Source organism: Arvicanthis niloticus, chromosome 4 (genome assembly GCF_011762505.2).
Source record: "Arvicanthis niloticus isolate mArvNil1 chromosome 4, mArvNil1.pat.X, whole genome shotgun sequence".
Lineage (NCBI taxonomy): Eukaryota > Metazoa > Chordata > Mammalia > Rodentia > Muridae > Arvicanthis > Arvicanthis niloticus.
This window is the reverse complement of record NC_047661.1, coordinates 109850643-109873916: the sequence shown is the minus strand read 5'-3', so window position 1 is coordinate 109873916 and position 23274 is coordinate 109850643. Positions and strand designations below refer to the sequence as shown.

The 23274-nt window shown below is 40.9% G+C and overlaps 1 protein-coding gene across 2 annotated transcripts in view; it reads left to right on the top strand.

Moving 5' to 3' along the window:
• The window catches only part of Gstcd (glutathione S-transferase C-terminal domain containing), an 85371-nt gene extending 78499 nt beyond the window's left edge, over positions 1 to 6872 (top strand). For both annotated transcript variants that reach the window (XM_076933266.1, XM_034500222.2), the window contains 2 exons: positions 3078 to 3147; positions 6183 to 6872. In XM_076933266.1, the coding sequence (XP_076789381.1) occupies positions 3078 to 3147; positions 6183 to 6319 (207 nt within the window). In that variant the 3' untranslated portion in view covers positions 6320 to 6872. The remainder of the gene's footprint in view (positions 1 to 3077; positions 3148 to 6182) is intronic.
• Positions 6873 to 23274: the final 16402 nt, after the last annotated feature.

Genomic DNA, 23274 nt, shown 5'->3' with positions numbered 1-23274 from the left:
TGCTGACCCCTGAGGCCTGCCTCTCAGGACATGGGCCTGCCTGTGCCTGTCTTTCACTTTACAGGAAAACTGTCTTCAAGGCCGTTCACTCTAATGACATGCTTGGAGAGATAATCTGGAATAAAGGGAAATTGTCTATAAAAAGTCAAGTGTTTTTCTCTCTACTGGCCACATACAAATGTCCTCTGTATTCTCCATTGTCCTTGTCATGTATATTATTTTTATTGTTCATAGGTTAAAGTAGTTCCCAGGCTGTTTGTACCAAAGTTTGTCAGTCTCTGGCCTAGAACAAAGGCAGTCGGTTCTTGCTTACAGAAACTCAAGAAACTCTTGGAAATCTTTCTCCCAAAAGTAATGAATGATAATTTTGAGCCACTAATCTGAGCAGAGCAGTTTCCATCCTTCTGAACATCACACATAACAACTGTTCAATAACATGACATATATGATATAAAAGGTAATGTCTGAGCTAAATATAAAGATCTGTTAAAGCTTGATAATTAGTTTGAATTTTAATGTAATTCCACTTTGTACATAAACAGTAGGGAACATTGTTTCATTTCATGGGCCAGGCCACTAGTACTCTTATTTCCTTATTTAAGAAGTACAGTCTTCTTAAATGCTCACTTCTACCACCTTGACAGCTTTACCTTCTTGAACATGTCTTTGTGCTTCTTAAATGCCCACTTCCTCCTTGTCCCACCTACCGACAGCACTCTCCTTTCCTTCCTCACTGCCCCATGCGAGCAGTCAGAGAGAGCCACAGAGCAAGTTCTCCTCATGCCCTCATCTAGAACCAGAACATTGCTGGCCTTCACTGGCCACATTACAAGGTTCATCTCCTAGGGAACTACTAGATTTACAGGGCAAACATAGGACACCCTTCTTTCACTCACAGTAAAAATGAGGGGAATGGACTGGAAATGAAAAAGGCTATCGTTGGTCTCACTGGCTGGAAAATAATTTACACAGCTGTAAAGAGAAGTGGTGTGCCCTGGCCTAGGAGAGCAGGCCCCACTCTCCTCCCCAGTGAACAGGGTTTATCTGTTGTTACTCCAGCACTCGGGAACTACTTGAGTAGTAGTAGCCAGGCCTCAAAAGGTGTCGGGTGTAATGTCTTAGAGATGTCTTCCCTTCTTGGATACTATGGCAAATGGTACCCTGTTACTTCCTAGAGCTTCATTCCTTAGTGCTTAAAAATTCTGAGAACTAATTAGGTTGGGTTTTTTCTCCATGTTAAGTTAACCAGCAGATGCGAAGAACACCTGCATGTGCCTTGCACTTCCAGAACCTTGTATTAAAGAGAACAGAAATAATTCTGGAAAGAACTGGTAACATTTAGCACAGTGCATCGGACCCCATCTAAAGTTCTGATTGCATCAGTATGACCTGTTACTAATATACTGTTTAGAAACCCCATGTGGACAAAGGGAATACTTTTTCTTGCTTTTTTCAGATCATAGAATTCTCAAATCTTCTGTCCCATTTAGATGCCAGCCAGTTTGTGAGGCTTTATAAAAATTTACTTATTCAAACCACTTCATTAATTTCCAGGCCATTGCTGTTAAATTTTATAGTGATTCTTAAAATGTTTTAATACATAAAAGTTGGAACAAAGACACCCTTGTTATTTAAAAAAAAAAAAAAAATGCCACAAACATTTCATTTACCTGATTGAAGAATAGAGACTTCATACTCAGAGGCTGAGGCAAGAGGATTACAAGTTTGAGGCCAACCTACTAGGAAGACTCTGTCTAGGGAAGGAGGGACTTTAAATTTATTGTCCTGAGTACTAAGAATACAGAGATCAGTCTGGGTTCACCCTGTTTAACTTTGGCTCTACAGCTGTTCTAGGTGTCAAAGAAACGGTGTGTGCACATACTATTGCCTAATGACCAGGTTTAGCTGCTTGTAGATTAAAGGTTACTGCACAAATACTGCCTCTGTCCTTTTGCAGGCTTCTTTTCCTTCATTGATGCCCCCTTTTCTAAAGTTGTTATACAACAGTACCAATCTCCCTCCCATCCCCTCAGTTCTTAAATAAAAAGGGATATCCCTGAGGAGTAGCCAGAGCTCTGCTAGGAGTCCTGGAGAATAACTGGTGTCTTGGTTAGGGTGTTATTTATGTAAGGAGATACCATGACCAAGGCAATTTTTTTTTTTTTTTTTTTTTTTTTTTTTTTTTTTTTTGGTTTTTTGAGACAGGGTTTCTCTGTGTAGTCCTGGAACTCACTCTGTAGACCAGGCTAGCCTTGAACTCAGAAATCCGCCTGCCTCTGCCTCCCAAGTGCTGGGATTAAAGGCATGCGCCATCACTGCCCGGCAACCAAGGCAACTCTTATAAAGGCAAACATTTAAATGGGGCTGGCTTACAATTTCAGAGATTTAGTTCATTATTATTATGGCGGGAAGCATGGCAGCATGTAGGGAGACATGGTGCTGGAGAAGTTGCTGAGAGTTCTACATTTTGATCTGCAGGCAGGAGACTGTCTTTCTAGGTTTGGCTTGAGGATATATAAGACCTCATAGCCCACCTTCACAATAACACACTTCCTCCAATGAGGCCACATCTACGGCAACAAGGCCACACCTCCTAACACTGCCTCTTTTTATGGGCCTATGGGGTCCAATTACATCCAAACTGCCATAACTGGCTTCTTTATCCTTGGGTAATATGAGAAGCTGCATCATACTCTTCTTAATGACCCATGCAAGAGTTCCAGATAACCTTTAGAAAGGACAATTTAAGAAAAGTAATCTTTTCACTTAACACATTATAATTTTACAATGTAACCACCTGGTCCTGTTTATAGGATAAGAATAACTAGGTGATATGGCTTGAAGTTTTTCTCTGTATCTGTTCTTAAATACATCTGAAAAACAGTCAGCTTGAGGGGAAGAAGTCACTGAGAACAATATTCTTAGAATTGCTCTTTTCAGCTGTTCGATTTTGTATAGTATTTTTTATTAAATGACTCCAGAATAATTGAAGTCATGGCTTTGTTTTGTTTTCTGTGTTTTCTAACTCTGAATCGCTAAATTAGAATAAATGCACATGCTGTTGATACTTCTTTTAGGAACACATGGTCCTCTGCAGATTTGCAGATCAGACAGCTGTCCAGCTTCCAGCCCAGCGGAGACTTATAGGTATGTGTTTTCACCAAGCAGCTGCTGAGGCTATGCCCAGTATGCCTGGGAGTGAGTGCATAGGGGCTATTTGGGGAAAACACTGGTCCATTTATCATTAAGAAAACTTCTTCCCAGAAACTGTAATGCACATTAACAGTTCTAACTATGACAGCTTGTCACATCTTGGTTGGCATCTGTGTTTTTAAATCCATTTCAGTGTCATACACTGAATAGATTTCACATTAAATCTTTCTTAGTGTTGTGAACTTCAGGACTATCCATAATCACAAAGAAAATAACAAAAATGTAAATGTCAACTCCATATGCCAAAGTTGATTCACTAGAAATCTACAAAGAATGATATTGTGTTTTTCTTAGACAGAAGTATACTTAAACATTATTGATCATAGACCCATAATTCATCATTTGTAGTACTATATATTACCCACACTGTTTAAAAGAAATAGATCCATCAAAGCTTCATTTTAGAAAAGTAAACTTTTGTTTAGGAGAATAATTACAGTCATTATCATACACTTAAACACAGAAAATGAGTGACACACTTATTTGTATTTTACTGATGACAGGAGTGAGTGTCTTCATCCAGTAGTTGTTAGAGCTGTGCTCTGACCGCAGTTATCAGGTCCAGACACAGAGCTCTTGTCCACTTCTGCAACACAACTTCTCAGCTTCTTCACATCACTAGATATTTGGGGGTCTAAAACAGATTACAATGAGTGGGTGGGGGTTAAATCCTGTCTTAAATTTTTTTCTCAGAAACCCCCCGTTGGACACTGTTGTATTCTCTAGAATTCCAACGTAATATCCCTTTTTCCATGTGTCCTTACGTAGATTGACATTTCTTTGAGCCCAACTGAAGTAGTTAGTTCAGACTCAAGATGTTACATAATAAATAATTACCTTTATATTCTAAAGTCGGCATAATGAGGTGCTCCCACTAGGAAAGGCACTGAGACCTGCAGCTAAGGCACTTCCTTTCCTGTTCTCACTGTGCCCACAACTGCCATCTCTTGCCTAAAGTCTCTCATTTTTGTTTATTTTCCTATTCTTCCTTCTGATTTTTCATTTCTGATTTTTTTAAGTCAATGTAATATGCACTTGTTATAACTCTACCAGATGCATATCTTACTCTATATAGGCTCAGTCTTTATAATCAACAGAAATTAATTTGGCCCACTGTTCTAGAGATCAAAGGGTTAAATCTGATGGGAGTCTTCTTGGTGAGTCATACATTGTAGAAGGTGTCAAATGCCAAAAGAGAAAGGCAGACCTGGAGTGGGTGAGTGAGCAAGAGTACAAGCAAGCAATGGAGGGAAAGGCTTTCATGAGAGGAGGCCCCGCAGTAACAGCATGCCTCCACCCCATGCTAATGCCTAATTGTGGCTCCGCACTGGGGAGTAAGTTTCCAGCATGTGCTTTTGGGGGAGCTCATTCAAACTGGAGAGATCAATAGAGTCACGATTGCTGTCGTGAATCAATGTCAGGGTTCCGTGTCAAGGGAGAGCAGTGACTGGAGGGAGATTGCTACCGTGGGAGCAGAAGCCCATCTGGCAAGATTGCTAAAGGGAGGGGCCAAAGGAGAGGAGCAGACAAAGCCACAGAGTTTGTCGAAGATGTTGCCACTTCCGTGCTTGATAATTTACTAACCCCCCAAAGGTAGGTTGCCAACAACTGGATTTCAGTTGTATTGATACTTAACATGGGAAAATATGAGATTCTTCTACAAGATGAAAAAGGAAAAACTAACTGCACTGGGATCCAAGCCAAGAGTCAGTGAGCTGCCTTGTAAACCCAGGGTGGGTCCTGCAGGAATGCAGAGCATCCCGTTCTGACGGGAAGTTCCATTTGAACTGAGAAGGAGATGGGAAGCATGCACACAAGGCTTAGAGAAATGTCTGAGGGCAGAGAGAAACCAACTGCAGAGCTGTTGGTGAGGAGATATGTTGTTTTTTCTAAATGGAATTCTAGATACCTCTTTTTGTATCAGTTTCTAACACAGCTTGATCTTCATGCTGCAAGTTCTTTTAAGGAAGTGTGTAACACCAACCTTGTGAGTCTGAGTCTCTGGTTTATTCTTACTTGCTTAATTTCATCCATTCCTGTTTTTGTTTTGTCTGTAAGAGTCCCACATGTTACACCAGAGGTTTTCTGTTTCAGTGATGTGCACTGACTGCTGATGTCACTTCATTTCAGCAGACTCCAGTAAGCTCCTGTACTGTAAAGTGATGTTTAAGCATTGTTATAATTATCAAAGAAAAGTGGAAGGAATGAGATACTGCAGTCAGTAACTTCTTTCAAGAAAAGGAAAAACTTAGATATCAAATGTAGAACACTTCGGATATAAAAGCAAGCAATGGCCTTAGTATCAGAAGCCTCAACTCAGTTTTTCCTCATCTATGTTTGAAATTTTTCATTTGTACTTCCAAGGGAAAACAAATAGGCTGTTTGCTTGGTTTCCTCTTTTGTTTCTCAAACGTTTCAAAAGAAATAGAAAATCAATTTCGTAATGAGGTGAGCTCTGAAAATAAGAATCTATAGACTCAGCATAACATATCTGCCGGAAATAACTAGCATGGTTACGAGTTTTCTCAGATACTTTGCATTTCTTTATTATATTATAAAATTCCAGGTAGAAATGTGAAATCTCTTTCAGATGGTCATCCATCAATGTATTACTTTAGATTTTCTCAAGACAGATTTTTTTAAAAGAATATTACTAATAATGTGACTTTAGGAATGCAGAGCATTGGTCTTAAAATGGGCTTTTGACGGAAGTATAAAGTAGAATGTGTAATTGCAATTTGAGATTCTTATTGATACATTTTTAAAAGTTAGCCTTCTGGAAATTACTAGCCAAGATAAATCTTGGAAGTGTGTCCTCAGACTGATCAAATCTACGCGTAAGGTAACACTACTGAGGGGAAGATGGCCTTTGCCACAGTGCTGGTGGATTCTGTCACTGCAAAGATTCCTGTGTAGACATGAAAATTACATTGCTTATAAGTATCTCAGGCTGTGTCTCCTTGTTTCAGGGAAGCAGTGCATGTGCCTGGTGGATCTGGACCGAGCTACAGCAGCAGAAGAACACGGCTACTCTGTTCAAGTGATTTCTATGGAGCCAGAGAGCTGCTCTCCCAAAAATAACATGATTGTGGGTGTCCCAGTGTAGAACGGGCACTCACACTTGATGCTTTGCCATTGGCCTCATGAGGAAAGCCCAGGGGTGTCCAGGGAGTTGGTGTGTTCCTGGAAGCAGCCCTGAGCATCCTGAGCCTGTTGAAAAAGCTCCAGGAAGATCTTGGAAGAGGGGTGCTCTGGCCGTGTGCGCAGGATGCCTGGCTTCTTAGAGGGACTACCCTGCAGCCTTAGCTGCCAAAAGAACCATTCTCAGTGGCCAGTTTCCCCCAGCAGAACCATTTCCTCGCCTTTTCCTGATGGTGTCAGTGGGATGCTCAGCCCAGGCTATGCCTCACAGCCTCCACTTTATAATCAATCTTTAGATGTTCATACTTCGTGAACAGAACTAAACTCAAGGTGGTTGTGGTTTTTATAGTTTCAGCAATGTATCTTTTCTATAGATCTTTTAAATCTAGGATGGTAAATTTTGATGTGAGTTTTCTTTTTTTAAATCTGAGATGGGTTGAATTTGCATATCATGTACTATCCTCCTTTTAAATATATGTCCCATAAATTAACAAATAAATTTATTGCTGATTTGAAGACTTTACATAAAAATTTATATGTCAGTTGCTCTAAATTCTGCATTCTTTTTTTTTTTTGGTTTTTCGAGACAGGGTTTCTCTGTGTAGTCCTGGCTGTCCTGGAACTCACTCTGTAGACCAGGCTGGCCTCGAACTCAGAAATCCACCTGCCTCTGCTTCCCAAGTGCTGGGATTAAAGGCGTGCACCACCACCGCCCGGCTAAATTCTGCATTCTAAAAGTGGAATTTAGATTTAACTGAACAGTGAATTTATACTTTGTTTAGTTACAGCATATAACTAACAAATGCTAGGGTCTACTGTCCTCAAAACCCTGGCCTTCTTTTCTCTGAAAATATAAGAATGAATTATATAAGGTGCATCGTGTTGCCTACCAGAGAGCTTCTAGATCTAGAAGAGAAAAACTGGGAAGGAAAAAAAACAAAAACAAAACAAAATGGTTACGTTCTATAATCATGCCATCACTTATAGCCTTATATTTGGGTGTGAGGTGAGCAGACTCTGAAAGCTCATTTGGACAGTGCTATCTGCCTACACTTTCTTTCCAGCAGGCAGCTTTTTAAATTACAGATACAGACAACTATCTCCTGTGTGTTAACTGTATTATACAGTATTAGCGTTAAGATTATTTATTTTATCTTGATGTTTTCATATCTAAAGAAAAAATTTTGAGGATTTTATTTAGCTGCCACTATGTTTTACAATACATGAATATTTTATAAGGCAACATGGATCAGAGAGGTCTTTGTCGTTTTATGAGATGATTTAAGATGAGAAATGGTCGTGAGGCCTACGTATTTTATCCTACTGTTAGCTACATCCTGCTCTGCTTCTTTTTAAATGGAGTTATGCTTTGATACAATAAAATACATAGATTTTTATTCCTGTCTTATTTAACTTAAAAAACTTTTCATACAATATGTTGTAGTCATGGCTCTCCTCCCTTGACTCCTCTCAGACCCTTCCCACCCCTTCAGTCAGCTCCACACCCGTTCTCTCTCTTTGTAGAAAGCAAACAAAATATTAGAGTATTTTTTTAAAAAAGAAAAGAAAAAACACCCAGAAAAAAAGTAAAAACACAAAAATATAAGAAACTGTAAGACCAGTAAGACAAAAAAAAAAAAAAAGCTTAGTTTAAAAAAGTGAGAGATTGTGAGTTATAAGGAGAGCAGAGAGGGGTGTATGGGAAGATTTGGAGGGAAGAAAAGGAAGAATTGCAATCAACTTACAATCTCAAAATTTATACACATGCAGACAAAAAAAAAATGCCCAACAAAGCAACACAAGACAAAAAGTCTACAAAATACCATTGAGTTGGATTGTGTTGGCTATCTACTGCTGGGTGTGGGGCCTACCCTTAAGTGTGGTTAATATATCCAGTCAAACTCCACTGGAGAAAACAAATTTTCCCTTTGGAAATGAGTGTCAATTGTAGATAGCTTCTTGATTAGGAGTGGTAGTCTGTGTTCACTCCCCTCTATCCATTTTGGGGCCCTCATCTGGCTTGAAACTGCATGCTGCTACAATCTCTTTGGATGCATAAGTGCAATAATTCTATTAGGTCATGAAGACATTGTTTTGTTGCAGAACCTCTTTGGTTCTTAAGAGACTTTCCACCTCCTCTTCCCGTTGCTTCCTGAGTCCTGAGAAGTTTGATGGCGACTTCCCATTAAGGACAGAGTCTTCCAAAATCTCTTGGTCTCTGTTCAGTGTCCAGTTGTGGGTCTCTTTCTTAGTTCCCACCTCTTGCAATAGGAAGCTTCTCTGATGATGACTGAAGAACCTGCTGTAGAATTCCTACCATCATAGAATCAGAGTCCCTTCGGTCCTCAGGTGACTCCAAGCAGCTCTCTCTTCCAAGATAGAAAGCTTGTATAATAGTTGGGGGGTGGGGGGAAAGGAAGGGGGTCCAATGAGCTCCCACAGTTTTGGTCAGCATGGCATTCACCTGTGGTGGTCGTGGTTGGTAATAGATATGCTGTGGTTGCTCTTTTAAAACAACATGGCCAAGAGTCTCATCCAGGGCACATACAAGAGCAAGTGTGTTGCGATGACAATAATCTCAGGGTGTAACCTGCTCTCACTCCAAAGCAGCTCCCCCTCCATCTGTGTCTTCCAACAAACACTTCTCGGGCTGACTCGGAGAAGCAGGGCTGTAATTAGTAAAGCTAGGCTACTTCCTCTTCTCTGGGCAGACAAGTTTCAGTCATACAGGAAAATGAAGTATTTTTAAGACTCATATGCAAAATAATGAAGTAATAACTAAACAGTGCCATGGGTCAAGAAAATTGCAATGATCAGAATTTTCCAATAAAAGTAGTTATGATAAATTGTGATAAAGGGACTGGTGATTAAAAGCATGCGCTGTTCTTGCAGAGGAACTGAGTTTGACATTGGGATCAAAATACAGTTCAGTAACACCAGTAACTCCAGCTCTAGGGAATACAGTGCCCTCTTCTGCCCTCGGAGAGCACCTGCATTTGTGTGCAAACACCAGGCACACACTCATAAATATAATCAAAAATAAATCCAATAAGAATAGAAGAAGCTTTGCTACATTCTTCACATTTTCCGGGTTTCTCTGCAATATGAAATCTATGCGGATAATTTTTAAAGTCCCACATTCTTTAAAATCCAAACACTTGCAAAGTTCAGGCCTCTCTAAAATATCCAGTCTCCCTAAAAATGCCCAGTCATTCTAAAACTTTAGAGTTTCTTCAAAAGTTCAGAACCACAGGCTCCTCCAAAATCAAAATAAGTAAAATATGTCCTTAACTCAAGAGGGAAGAAGCAAGGCAAAGTTCAGCAGTGTGAAAAGTTAAGTACTTAGTGCCTGGAACCCACTCACAATTCTTCAAATAGTCTGGGCAGCTGTTTCTGTTTCCCAGGCCCTGCCATCCACAGCACACACAGCTCCACTCCAAAGTTCCTGTTGTCCTTGGTGGTGACTCCGCAGCAGCACCATCATCCCCAAAATGCTGGGATCTCCACTGCAACTGGGCCAACTCTTCCCACTAGCCTCTCCTGGGTTGTTTCTGGGGATTTTGACCCTGCCAGATGGTGCCAAGCCTCAGCTTCTCTACATGACCTCTCTAATTTTAGGGCTTTTACTGCTAAGGCTGGAATTTCACCGATAAACTCTTATTGAGATCTGTGAAACTTACAAATTACCAGATCTAGCTTCCAGCAGCAGGCACAGGCTTAGTCTCCTCTAGTGCACAGCCTCTGTGTGTTGGCCCCAAGAAAACACTTCCCAGAAGATTTCATCTCAGTGATGCTGGTCTCTTCTTAATCACCACTTGTTTCTCGGCCCCAGCTGAGAAACAAGCATTAATTGTCCCAGGAGAGCGAAAGTTTAGTTTCAGTTATTCTGGTCTCATTAATCGCAGTCAATACTGCAGCTGACTAGACACCACAAATTCATAATTGAAAATATCACACAAATGGCTTACATCTGAAGGGAACTATCCAGGCCTCTATCATTGATCTACACAGCTCTCAGTGTTCTAGGCTACTCCAGAAGTGCCCACTGATCTCTGAGCACCTAGTGGCTTTGCCAGTCCAAAGTTCAGATGCTACCACAGATCTGACACAACAGTATCCCACAACATGAAACCAATTTCTGTCTTCATGGGGTTTTTATTTGGTCATAGTGATAAAACACTATGACCAAAAGCAACTTGGGGGAAGAAATACTTTATTTCAGCTTCTAATTCTACATCACAGACTATCATTGTCAATGTCCTGGGTTTACTGCAGTTTAATGCAGTGGTTCCTTCAGGCCTTGTAGGGAATTTGGCCCTGCCACACCACGCTTGGCCTCAGCAGCCTGGTGGAATCTTAGCCCACAGTTTCACAACTCCTTTCCTGTGCCTATAACAGTACCACATGGACAGCCATGCTCAGTTCTGCCAGCTCAAAATGTAGCCTGACCATCTTGTACACAGACACACACACTCACACTCGCACGCACACACACATACACACACACACACTTCTACTTGTTCAATAGTATTGGTCTTTACATTTCTATCTCTAAACCAGCACAATTTTCTTACAGTAAGTGGTTTGAAATAAATTTCTAATATTTATATTATTAGCTGTTTTTCACAAACCATCATAAGAATTACATTTTCTTCATTGATAGAGGTAACTTCATCATATACTAAGTATAAACTCAGGAGTTTCTTAAATTTTCATTCTGCTCTTAAACCTATACTTGCTAAATTATAGCAGTTTTATACCATTAAATATATTAATTATATATTACATAGTATAAAGTTTTACATTAAATGTTGATGCCTGATAAATTATTATTTGGTTATAACATAAAGATATATGGAATATGTAAGCCATCATGAAATGCCCACTTGTAAAAGTAACTTTTGCTGGCCAGATGTAATTGTTGTCTCAGAGGCTTACTGTTGAATAAGCTCACCCTTTCTAGCTCTTTCTCAGCTCTGGTTGACTGGCTGTTTTAGTTCCAAGCTGACTGATTCAGTCTGGCTTCTCTCAGCTTCTCACTGAATTGCTGTGCTTGGCCTCAAACTAACTGGCAATTTTTTTCTAATCCTCTGGCTCTTATTCTCTGGCTTCAACTGCCTGTGCTGCATGAACAGAACTGAACTCAACTCCATTGCCTCCTGCATGGATTGCCAACTCTTTGACTCTATTCCATTGTGTTTAACTGACTGAACAGAACTCTCTGATATCTCTCTCTCTCTCTCTCTCCTGCCTATTCTCGTGAAAGTTGGACATATCTTATTTCTACTCTGTCAAATCTTTCTCTGATTCATCACTTTGTCTGCTCCTCAATTAGACATCATTTTCAAACATGGTTACTTCCTTTTACAAACTAACTTTACCTTCATTGTTTGGGATTAAAGGTGTGTACTAAAGGTGTGCGTCTGTATTCCAGCCAGAACAGCCATGTTGCTGAATTAAAATTCTTCTACACTACACTGTTTTTCTGGAAAGAAGTTTTATGACACAGAAGAATATCAAGTATTACTAATCTGAAGAAAGTAACAGAGTGTCTATGCACTGTGATTGTGCTTGGTAAATATCAGATTCCTTGCCACTACAACTACAGACAGTTGTGAACTGCTATGTGGGTGCTAGGAATTGAACTCAAGGTTTTTGGAACAGCAGCCAGTGCCCTTAACCTCTGAATCATCCCTGGAGCCTGGAATTGTTTTTCTGTAATGCCGGATTCACTGGCTTGTAAAGCTGTCTTATATGTTTAGAAGTATAGGAATTAGAGTTAAGCTGTATTTTTCCTTGATAATTGTTGGTATATTTGGATTTTCCTTTTTTTTTTTTTTTTTTTTTTGAATTTCTGTTTAAAGTTGCATTTTCTTGGACATTTTCTGGGTTGGTTCTTCCTTTCATTATTTAAACTAGTTATGAAATTTAAAGCTAGGCAGCTAGCTGATTTTGAAAACATCTTGTATTTTTTTATTTACCTTCTAGGTATTTGTGCTCCTTTTTAATAGTTACACTGTCTGAATCATATTTTCTAAATTTATTACCTAATACATTGAATCACCTAAACTTCCAAGAGCCAAGATAAATGAGATCTCTCTTTTTGGTCTTTCTGGGACTGCTATCCTAATAGATCAGGTTAAACTGACAATGTTTATTCTCTATGAAGACTTTGCTGACAGCCATCAGCAAGGTACTTGCAAGTTTTTATCTTTCAATGACTTTTTAAATGTATAGGTATTCACTGTATAGAATTTTCATACATTATTGTAGTTCTTAGAGGCTTTTATATATATATCACTTTTCAACAACAAATTTTAGAAATAAATTAATGATATGCCATACATGTCAGCATTTTGAATGACAGTAGCTCCCATAGGCTCATATATTAGAATACTTGGTACTTGTTTGCTGGAACTGTTTTAGAAAGATTAGGAGGTGTGGCCCTGTAGAGAAGATATGTCACTGGAGGCAGGCTTTAAGGTTTCAAAAGATTTCTAGTGTTTTCTTTCTCTCTGCACCATGGCTGTCTCAAGAAGTGAGCTCTCAGTCATTCCTTTACTTATCCATCCTGGACTCTACCCATCTGAAATCATAAACCAGATTTAAATGCTTTCTTTCATGAGTTGTCTTGGTCATGATGGTTTATCTTAGCAATAGAAAAGTAACTAATCCATCAGGCATTGGTGGCGCATACTTTTAATACCAGCACTTGTGATGACTAGCTCAATGGAGTTCTGTGAGTTTGAGGCAAGCCTGGTCTATGTTATGAATTCCAGACCAGAGCTACATAGTGAGAGTTTCTCCAGAAAAGAAATGATGCAATAAAATAAAACGTTAGAGAATTTGGGTACATAGAAAGGTATATTCAATTCTCTGTGTTTTCCTATCTCCTGGTCCTAACTTAAAATGTGCTATAAATTTGTATCCCTGGTGAGAAACAACCATGAATCTCTCTAATGATGAGCCAGAACAATAAAAGCCCTATTGATTTTTACTAAATGTGTATTGAAAGTTTGTGAACAAACGTGATGGAAAGTAAGGAGCATTTTAGAGTATGTCTTCCCCATAGGCATCCAGGAGATCTAGTAACTGCTGCCCTTTTACAATGGGACGTGTGTGTGTGTGTGTGTGTGTGTGTGTGTGTGTGTGTCTGTGTCTGTGTCTGTGTGTGTGTGTCTGTGTGTGTGTGTGTGTGTGTGTGTCTGTGTGTGTGTGTGTGTGTGTCTGTGTGTGTGTGTGTGTGTCTGTGTGTCTGTGTCTGTGTGTGTGTGTCTGTGTGTGTGTGTGTGTCTGTGTCTGTGTGTGTGTGTCTGTGTGTGTGTGTGTGTGTGTCTGTGTGTGTGTGTGTCTGTGTGTGTGTGTGTGTGTGTGTGTGTGTTCAAGAGCCTTCTACTTTTTTTTTTTTTTTTACTTGACTAATTCATTCATTTTGAGATGGGTTTTCTCTGTGTAGTTCAGGCTATCTTGGAACTTTCTTTGTAGACCAGGCTAGTCTCAACCTCAAAAGATACCCACTTGCCTCTGCATCCTAAATGGTGATATTGAAGGTGTGCCCCACCACACATGGCTAAAGAGCCAATCTTTAAGAGTGTGTATGACAGGAAGATTTCTGGTAAATACTGGCAATAGTTAAGAATTTGAGGAGTTTCTCATATTTTCCTTTGATACTAAGCGCTTTATCTTATCCTTTTATCTGAATAAGACAGATTCCACCACCCATTCTGAGGCTTCAGGTATGGTTGCTCCTCCCCAGGACTAAGCCCTCAAAATGTGCCCTGGCTCTACTCACTCCACCTGCTAGATTCCATAGTACTCTCAAAGATTTTCGACACCTTTTCTTTTTTATTGCAACTAATGTTGCTTAGAGAAACACATCTTCCTTAAGGTACAACTATGAAGTTCTGAGGACAGGATCCATGACCACAATCATGTACCCATAAAGCCTGGCAGGCAGTCTCTTACCCACAGATTATCTACAGTGTCTGCTTAATTATTGCAGTGCATGAGATTGTCTCCCATTATAGTCTAGGGTGAATTCTGACTTTCTCGAATAGATCCAATTGCTGCCCTGCCATCTGGACTTGCCCAGCATGCAGTGCAGTATTCTAAGGATGTTCAAAGAAACGAGGAATACTTGATATGCAAAGGATACAGCATACTCTATCAAACCAGACACTAAGATGGACAGACCCCCCCAAGGAAAGCAGAGATTGCACACAACAAAGTCTTTGCTCCCCATCCGACCCATACCTCTCAGCCCTTCTGTCCTTGCCAACAACTCCAACTTGCCCTGTTCACTAAGTACTTAAGGGAATTCAGTTGCTCATTATTTCACATGGCCCCTCATCTGCAGAATAAGATTGTACCTTCTAAGGGTTATTGCACCCTGGAGTGACTTTCTTCTCTCAGTGGGACTTAAGATGCTGCTCTTCCCAGTTCTGATAGTTGAGCTTCTGGGTATGACCCAGCCTCACAGCAAAGCCAGATGGTCACAGGGTCAAAAAGGCCCCTTCAGTGAAACCAGTCTTGATAATGTATGGCAAGTCCCTTAACTGAATGCCTCACATGCACATCTAGTCTCACACAGAGATGCAGCTTCTATACAATTCCCTCCCTTTATGTGTACACCAAAGACTTGTAACCTGTTCACTGTCCCCTGCCTGCTCCCCATCCCAAAGCTGTAGTTTATGGGGGTAAGGAATCATGTGTGTTTGCTCTCCACTCTCGTCATTATCTTAAAAGACACACCAAACAAGTGAATGTGAATTTTCCTGGAAAGGAATGCTTTATTGACATGTTATTGCCTGTTGTATTTTGTAGGAAGATAGATACACCAGTGACCTAAAAAGACATCAAGCAATGTCAGCTCCTCAGGTCCCTGTTTTGTGTGGTACAGTATTCTAAGGGTATCCCCAGAAACCAGAAGAACTTGATAATCAAAGGATACATCACACTCTATCACACCAGACACTAAGATGGTCAGATCCACCTCACCCCAAGGAGTGCAGAGATGTACAAACAACAGACAAAGTCTTTGCCTTGCTAAAGGCCACTAAGGCACAGTGCTGCTGCCCCTCTCTCCAGACCATCCCTCCCAACATGCAGGGCCCTGGTGTTGAGAGGCTGTAGAATGTGACATTGGGAGGCAGGAGGAGAAAACTTAAAAAAGATCTTTGTAGTTCCTGAGAAAAGACGACGTGAGAGTTCTGGCTGAACCAAAATCACATCCCTACCTGACTTTCAGGGTTGCTTCTGCTTTTCATTTATGCTTCTCGTAATGGAGAGGCAGGCAGAAAGATGGATCAGAGCCCTGCCTACTGTGAGTAAAGCAACACTGTGTAGGACACATCCATTCAGATGCTAAACACAGAGGTTTTCTCCTCTCAGCCCTCTAGCTCTGTAAGCACAAGAGCCTTGTGGGTCAGGGTGGAAGTACTTCCCCCTTTATAACTAGTCTGAAAAGAATTAAATAATAGCCTCAATTATAGCTGCCATGCCAAAGCCAAACACCATGTTACATTTTATTAATAAAATTTTGTTAGAAAATAACTACATTCAGAAACACACACATACACACACACACACACACACAGTCTGTTTTGTTTTACTGTTGGCTGTTGATCCCAGGATCTTGCATATGCTAGGCAAGTGTTCTACCACCCATCTGCATTAACATATCTCCTTTTTATAAACATTGAGATACAATATCAATAGACAAGGTTCAGAGGCTTTGAACTCTTCATGTTGCCCCCCAGATCTAAGGTTGGAAATATGGGCTACCATGCTCAGTTCCTCCTACCTGTGCTTTTTATGGGTGATTTTGTACTACATAAGCAGAGCTGAGTGGTTTCCATGGAGATCTGACACTAAACCTAAAAGTGTGTACACTGTTGCAATTTTCAGAAAAAAAAAAAAGTTTATTGGCCTGAGTTAAATGGTTAATTGAAAGTCACTAATCAGGAAAGAGAATATCTTATTCTAAAGCAGTGCCCTTATCGTGTGACTCAATTCACAGGATTCACCATTCCAATACATGCTTTGTATCCCGTATCATATGCATGTATTCTGCTACTAAGTGATGTATCCCTTTTACCAACAGGTTCTTAGGAGAGTTGTGTGACCCTAAATTTGCTAAGAACTAATCTGCCATAAGTGAGTATTAAGTTTTAAAGTATATAGAAAGTAAACAAAACAGACCCAAAGAATTGTGGAAGGAATGGGAAAATTGGTAAATACTGATGACTCAAGGAATATGTTTTATTTCTCTTTAATTGAGGCAGAGCATATGTGTCAGAGCATGCATATGGAGACCAGCAGACAACACTGTAGAATCTCCTTCCACCTCCATGTGGGTTCTAGCAACACAACTGTCTCAGGTTGTCAGGCCTGTACAATAATTGCTTTCACCCAGCTGATCCGTCTCGCCAGCCCTCAAGAAACATTTTCATATGGAAACTTTATTCTGTTATATCACATAGTATTCATGATCTCTTATTTTTACGCCTTTGCCTGATGGGTATTCATCACGTATTTTATAGGTGCTGTACCTTTATCAATTAATTATTGATAACTCATCAATTATTGATATTCAATTAAGTATCCTAACCAGCGTAGCTTATAGGAAAGTAAAATTGAATTCATTCCTGAGACAGAGCCTCCAACTTAAGTTTTCTACAGTTTTAGAAGTTGCCTATGGTATCTAGTTGGGCAATATGATGCCATTTTTAAATCAAGAAAAATCTACGGGGACTTTCAAGTTTGCAGTCTACTGCCCAAGGAGTATGGCACAGTTCTTTCCTCTGGAGCCCCCATACCTCTCACAGAGCAGAAGATATGACTCTGATCCTCATAGAAGTCACCTATCTTCCTAAATCTAACAGAAAGTTTAATCTTGCCTATAGCCTTTTTCAGAGTCACCTCTTTGTCCCTGTCTACCCAGACCTTGTCCTTGATATATAAAACTGTCAGACTTTGTAAAGGTAGAAAAACGAGATTCTCTTAAAAGTGGATTTTGTTTACACCTTGATCCAACACTTAAAGCAATACACTACACACACACACACACACACATTTTGTGAGTAGGAATATTGAGAACAACAAATGCAAAATGAGTAAAGAAAACTGGCATAATTAACCTCAGCTGTCAACACAAACGTCGTCACCTGAGAAGAGGGAACCTCAGGAGAATGATTATCTAGATCAGATTGCTCTGCATCCGTGTTGCTGAGGCTTGTCCTTCATCGTTAATTGGTGTAGAAGGGTCTAGCTTACTGTGGATCTAGGCTATATAAGAAAGGTGGAATGAGGAGGCTCCCAAGAATCAATGGGGTTGACCTTAGCTGTGACTCACAACACTGAGAATATGAAACCTGAAGAGGCCACCTCCTGTAGCCAGGCAGGAACCCCAGCAGTGGGATAGAGACACCAACCCACCCACAAAACTTTCAGCCCCAAATGTATCCTGTCTACAAATAATACAGGCACGGGGAATGGAGCAGAGACGGAAGGAATAGCCAATAACCAGCCCAACCCATCCCATGGGCAAGTACCAATCTCTAACACTACTATTAATGATACTCTGTTATGCTTGCAGATAGGAGCTTAACATGGCTGTTCTCTGAGAAACTCCACCCAGCAACTGACTGAGACAGATACAGATACCCATTGCCAAACAGTGCATGGAGCTTGGGGATTCTTATCGAAGAATAGAAGGAAAGATTTTAGGTCCCAAACCAACAGAGTCAACTAACCTGGACCATTAGGGCTCTCTCAGAGTCTGAACCACCAACCAAAGAACATATACACACGGGCTGGATCTAGGCGGAGCCACACATGTGTAGCAGATATACAGGTTGGTCTTCATGTGGGTCCTGAACAACTGGAATGGGGGCTATCCCAAAAGCTGTTGCCTATATGTGGGAATATGTTCTTCTAGCTGTGTTGCCTTGTCTGGCCTCAGTGGAAGAGGAAGCACCTAGCCTTGAAGAGACTTGAAGTGTGGAGGGCAGGGGAGTACTCAGCGTGACCCCCACTGGCTCAGAGGAGAAAGGGAGTAGACATAGGGGAAGGATTGTGGGAAGTGGTGACAAGGAAGAGGGCAGTGAGCAGAATGTAAAGTCAATAAGTTAAATAAATAAATAAATAAATAAATAAATAGTAGCAAGCAAGCCAAAGGAATCCAAGCCAGTACTCTGTGGTCTTGGCTTCAGCTCCTGCCTCTGGGTTCCTGCCTTGAACTCCTGCTTCAGCTTCTCTAAATGATGACTGTAATCAATAAGCCAAATAAACCCTTCCCTCTCCATGTTGTCTTTGTTCAGTGGTTTAGCATTGCAACAAAAGCAAATCAGAACAAAAACCAAACCATAAAGTAATTTCTAAATACAAATAGTATTCTATAACACAGTGTTGACGTGAGAAGCCAGTCAGTTCTTGGAGGAGGAGAGTGCTATTTTCAAGATCAAGGTGTTATTTTCTGAAATGAGATTCGTCCTGTGGGATGTGATTGTACATGCCTATAGGCCCAGCTTCTGAGGCTGAGACAAGAGATTGTTTGACCTTAGCAAATCCAGGCCAACCTGGGCAACGTGAGGAGAATGTAAAAATTAGAAGTGTCAGGAAAAGAAAAGTGAGGAGAAAGGGGAGAGGGAGAGGGAGGAGAAGGAAAAAACTCTGTGTGTTTGTTTGTAGCACACTTAAAATCAAGTCTGGCCATCTCACAGCAAACTAAATGTAAATTACCTCATGAGGGGCAGAGGCTAGTATTTCCAGTGAACTTGCCAAATGAGGACAGATAGTCTGATAGATATGGAAATGGGTCAAAGACCAGGCCAGCCTGAGGTACAACGTGTCTCAAAAACAAAATACACCCAGGCTTGAAGCTGTTGGTTATTTTAATATCCTCTAGGAATTGTGAAGGAAAAGCAACTAGTGATGTAATGGAGAAGCACACTTTGTACACATCTCAACAGTCTCTTTATATTCTTCAAGTTATTCGTATATTGTATATGATGAACACTGAAATAGTGACGAATAAAGATCATTCTAGTATCTCAAAAATAACTGCAAATACACCAATGGCTAGTATTAACCATAAATCATAAATTATAAGTAGAATAAAATTTAATACCAGTCTCCAACTTCATACTTTTGTTGAGTTTCTCACATGAGGCAACCAGGTGGAAATTGGACACCTTCAGGTATTCTGCTACAGAACTGCTAGTTTATTGCTCTTGGAAACTAGTGACCAGTCAGTCCATCTCCTTGAACTTCTAAGATTCTGGTGTGAGGTCTCAAGTGTTTTCCTTAAAAGGGGATTGTCTTAGGGTTTACTGCTGTGAACAGACACCATGACCAAAGCTACTCTTAGACAACAATTAATTGGGACTGGCTTTCAGGTTCAGAGGTTTAGTCCACTGTCATCAGGTGAGAACCTGGCACTGTCCAGGCAGGCATGGTGCAGGGAGAGCTGAAGACTCTATATTTTCATCCAAAGGCAGCTAGAGAAAGACTGCCTCCTACATGGTTAGGAGTTAGAATTTAAAGCACAAACCTGCAATGACACACCTACTCTCTAACAAGGCAACACCTACTCCAACAAGGCTACACCTCCAAATAGTGCCACTCCCTGGGCTACGCATACTCAAACCACCACATTCCACTCCCTGGCCCCGTAGGCTTGATCAAACATGAGTCTATGGGGGCCATACCTAAACATAGCATTATGCAAAATACATTTAGACCAACTTCAAAAGTCCCCATTGTCTATGGCAGTCTCAACAATGTTAAAAGTCCAAAGGTGAAAGTCTTCTGAGATCCATCCAATCACTTAACTGTAGTTCCCAAAGCATGTCATGTTCTCCATGTCTGATGTCAAAGCAGTCTTCAGATCGCCAACTCCCTTTTTATCTTTGTTGGCTGCAATAAACTTCTTTCTCCTGGGCTGGTTCCACATCCTGTGAGCAGCTTTCCTTGGCAGGTGTTCCACGGCTTGACATCTCTAATATCTTGGGGGTCTCCTCTCCAAGTCAAATTCAGCTTCTCAGCTTCTTCTTCCAATGTCTGGGATCCACACACGATCTTCTGGTCTTCTCAAAAGGGCCTGGGTAACTTCAGCTCTGCACTCTGTAGCCCTCTGGGCCCTGGTTGACTCCACTTCATTGTAGCTGCTGTTCCTGGTGGTCACCCCATGGTATTGGCATCTCTAACATGTTGAGGTTCCTCACAACCACTAGGCTTCACCAATAGCATCTCATAGGCTCCCCTTCTGGTGCCAAGCCTCAACTTCTTTGCATGGTCCCTTCAGTCAAAGACCTTCAACTGCAATTGGGGCTACATCTTTCATGACCTCTCACAGTGCCAAGCTTCAGCTGTTCTTCATGACCCCTTAATGCCTTCAAAATCAACACCACCTGGGTGACTCTTATACATCATCAAGTACAGCTGCAGCACAAAGCACGCATGTCTTCCTGTGTGTGCAGACTTGTAGACATATCCATGCTAGTGACAGAAATGCTATAACTCCCTGCCAACTCCTCATCAGAGGAAGGCATGTGCTCTTAGGTTGGAATACCTACTAATCCTGTCATGTTAGTCATCAAAGTCTAATTCTAGATTATACGAAATGAAGGAAGCAATTTACAGCTAATCTAAAAATACATAGTTTTAAGTATTTGACTTAACTTTTTCCATAATTCCTTATGTACACTATAACAGGAGAAACCACATAAATGCATACATTCTTGCAGCTGGGATTAGTAAAAATGTAGCAAGTACAAACTGTTCTGCAAACAAAACAGTCATCAGAATTCTCATGGTTGTGACCAAATGCCAAATAAACAACCTGTGGTGGGGAAAATTTATTTAGGCCCACAGTTTCAGAGATATTACTCTATTACAATAGGAGAAGAGTGGTGGATCAGGGAAGGTCATGTCATAGCAGCCAAGAAATAGAGCCAAGCAGTAATTGGCAGGCACTACAGCAGGAAAGAGCCTGCAAGGACATGCTCCCAATGACCTACTTCCTTCAATCTGTGTCTGCTGGTTTAGAGAGTCTTGACTTTTCTTAAACTGTCCATATACCAACTATCCACTGTCTGTGCTTCTGGTCCCCTGCCTTTAGGAAGCTGAGGAAGCCTCAGCAGAAAATCAGCAGACAGAAAGCAGCAGAGAGTATGATTACGGATCCTTGCTCCCTGTCTTAGTGAAAGAGTCTTTGATGCTCTGCATGGCTTCACCATGACTCTTTGTGGGGTCCTGTTGAGAGCCGACTTTAGTAGAAAGTGGCTAGATCAACTTTGCAGCTATCTGGAACCATATACCCTGATGAAAGACTTGGTTGTCAAAAGCCTACAACAGCTGAAGCACACTCTGATATCCCACATATTTTGTGTTGCTGTTTACTGCCCCCAGCTGCAAGGCGCACATGGTGGCCACGCCTGCAAGGCATGCGGTTCATGTGCTGTCCACGTGCTACCCAGGCCATATATGCCTGTAAGGCGCACATGGTATCCAAGCCTGCAAGGCGCACGGTGCATGTGCTATCCACGCTATAGACGCCTGTAAGGCTTACATCATATCAACACCTGCAAGGCACGTGGTATCCATGTGCCTACAAGGCACGTGGCAAAAGCATATAAATACCTCAGAATTCCCTTCAATAGGAGAGACTTGATAAAGGAGAGACTCAATAAAAGAGACTTGAGACTTGAGACTTGAACAGAACCTCTGTCTTGTCTCCATTCTTCGCGTCACCTGCCCCAAGAGCCCCACTCACTCTCTTTCTTGACCAGAGCACTTAGCCCCAAAGCGTTGAGGCAGAGTAAAGGTCACAACAGGGTCCCAAGATTCCAGTCTCCAGCAGCTACTGTTCCCTTCCTAGAACCCTTACTCTCAAGGTTGCTTAACCCCTTCCCACTTTTGCTAATCTCTTAGCATCTTGCCATCCTTACACCTACTCTTCTGCCTTCTTTTATGTGAAGATGCAGCAAGAGACAACATCCTGGGAACACAGGAGACCTCACCAAACACCCAATATACTGTCACTGGATCTTTGGACTTCTAACCTTCCAAAACTGTGGGAAAATACATTTCTTTGTAAAATCATTCAGGCTCTGCTTGGCTTTAACAGGAATAATGAGGTAAGGCACATCGCCTTGATTTGAACAGATATGGATTGTTTAAAAGTTATCTCTCTTTTTAACTGAATATATTGGAATATAGGTATTGATGGGGGAATTATGATAAAGATTTTAATTTTGAAGATAAGCAATTAAGGGTTAACTGTGACGGCTCCTTGGTTAACATTTATCTTTACTGTCTCCTGTGGCTACATTTCCTAAACTAGGTCAAGTTGTTTTTCCTGTTCAATTTGTAATTTGGGACACTTATGAGGAAACATTTTTCACTTGTTTAAGGTTGCTAATATTATTTAAAAGGAAATAATGTTGAATAACTCGGCAAGCATGGAACATAGATCACAAAGTAAAATATTTCATTTTAATTCAAAGTATTATATCTGGTGTGGTGGTTCAAATAGGAAGGGCCCCCATAGGCTCATGCGTTTGAGTGCTTGGTCTTTAGGAACAGGTGTTACTTGAAAAGGTTAGTTGTTGTATGTGGCCTTCTTGGAAGAAGGGAGTCACTGGGGATGGGCTTTGAGGTCAAAAGCCCACACCAAACCTAGTTCTCTCTCTTCCTGCAGATCTGGATGGGGAGCTCCCAGCTATGTTAGCCTGAGAGCCACCACACTTCGTGCTATGATGAGAATGGACTAAGTCTCTGAAACTGTATGCAAACTCCAATTAAATGCTTTCTTTGATAAACGTTGCCATGGTTGTGGTGGCTCTTCACAAATAAAACACTGACCAAAACACATGGGGATAGGAAAAATTATAAAATTCGCTAAGGAGGAACTAGAAC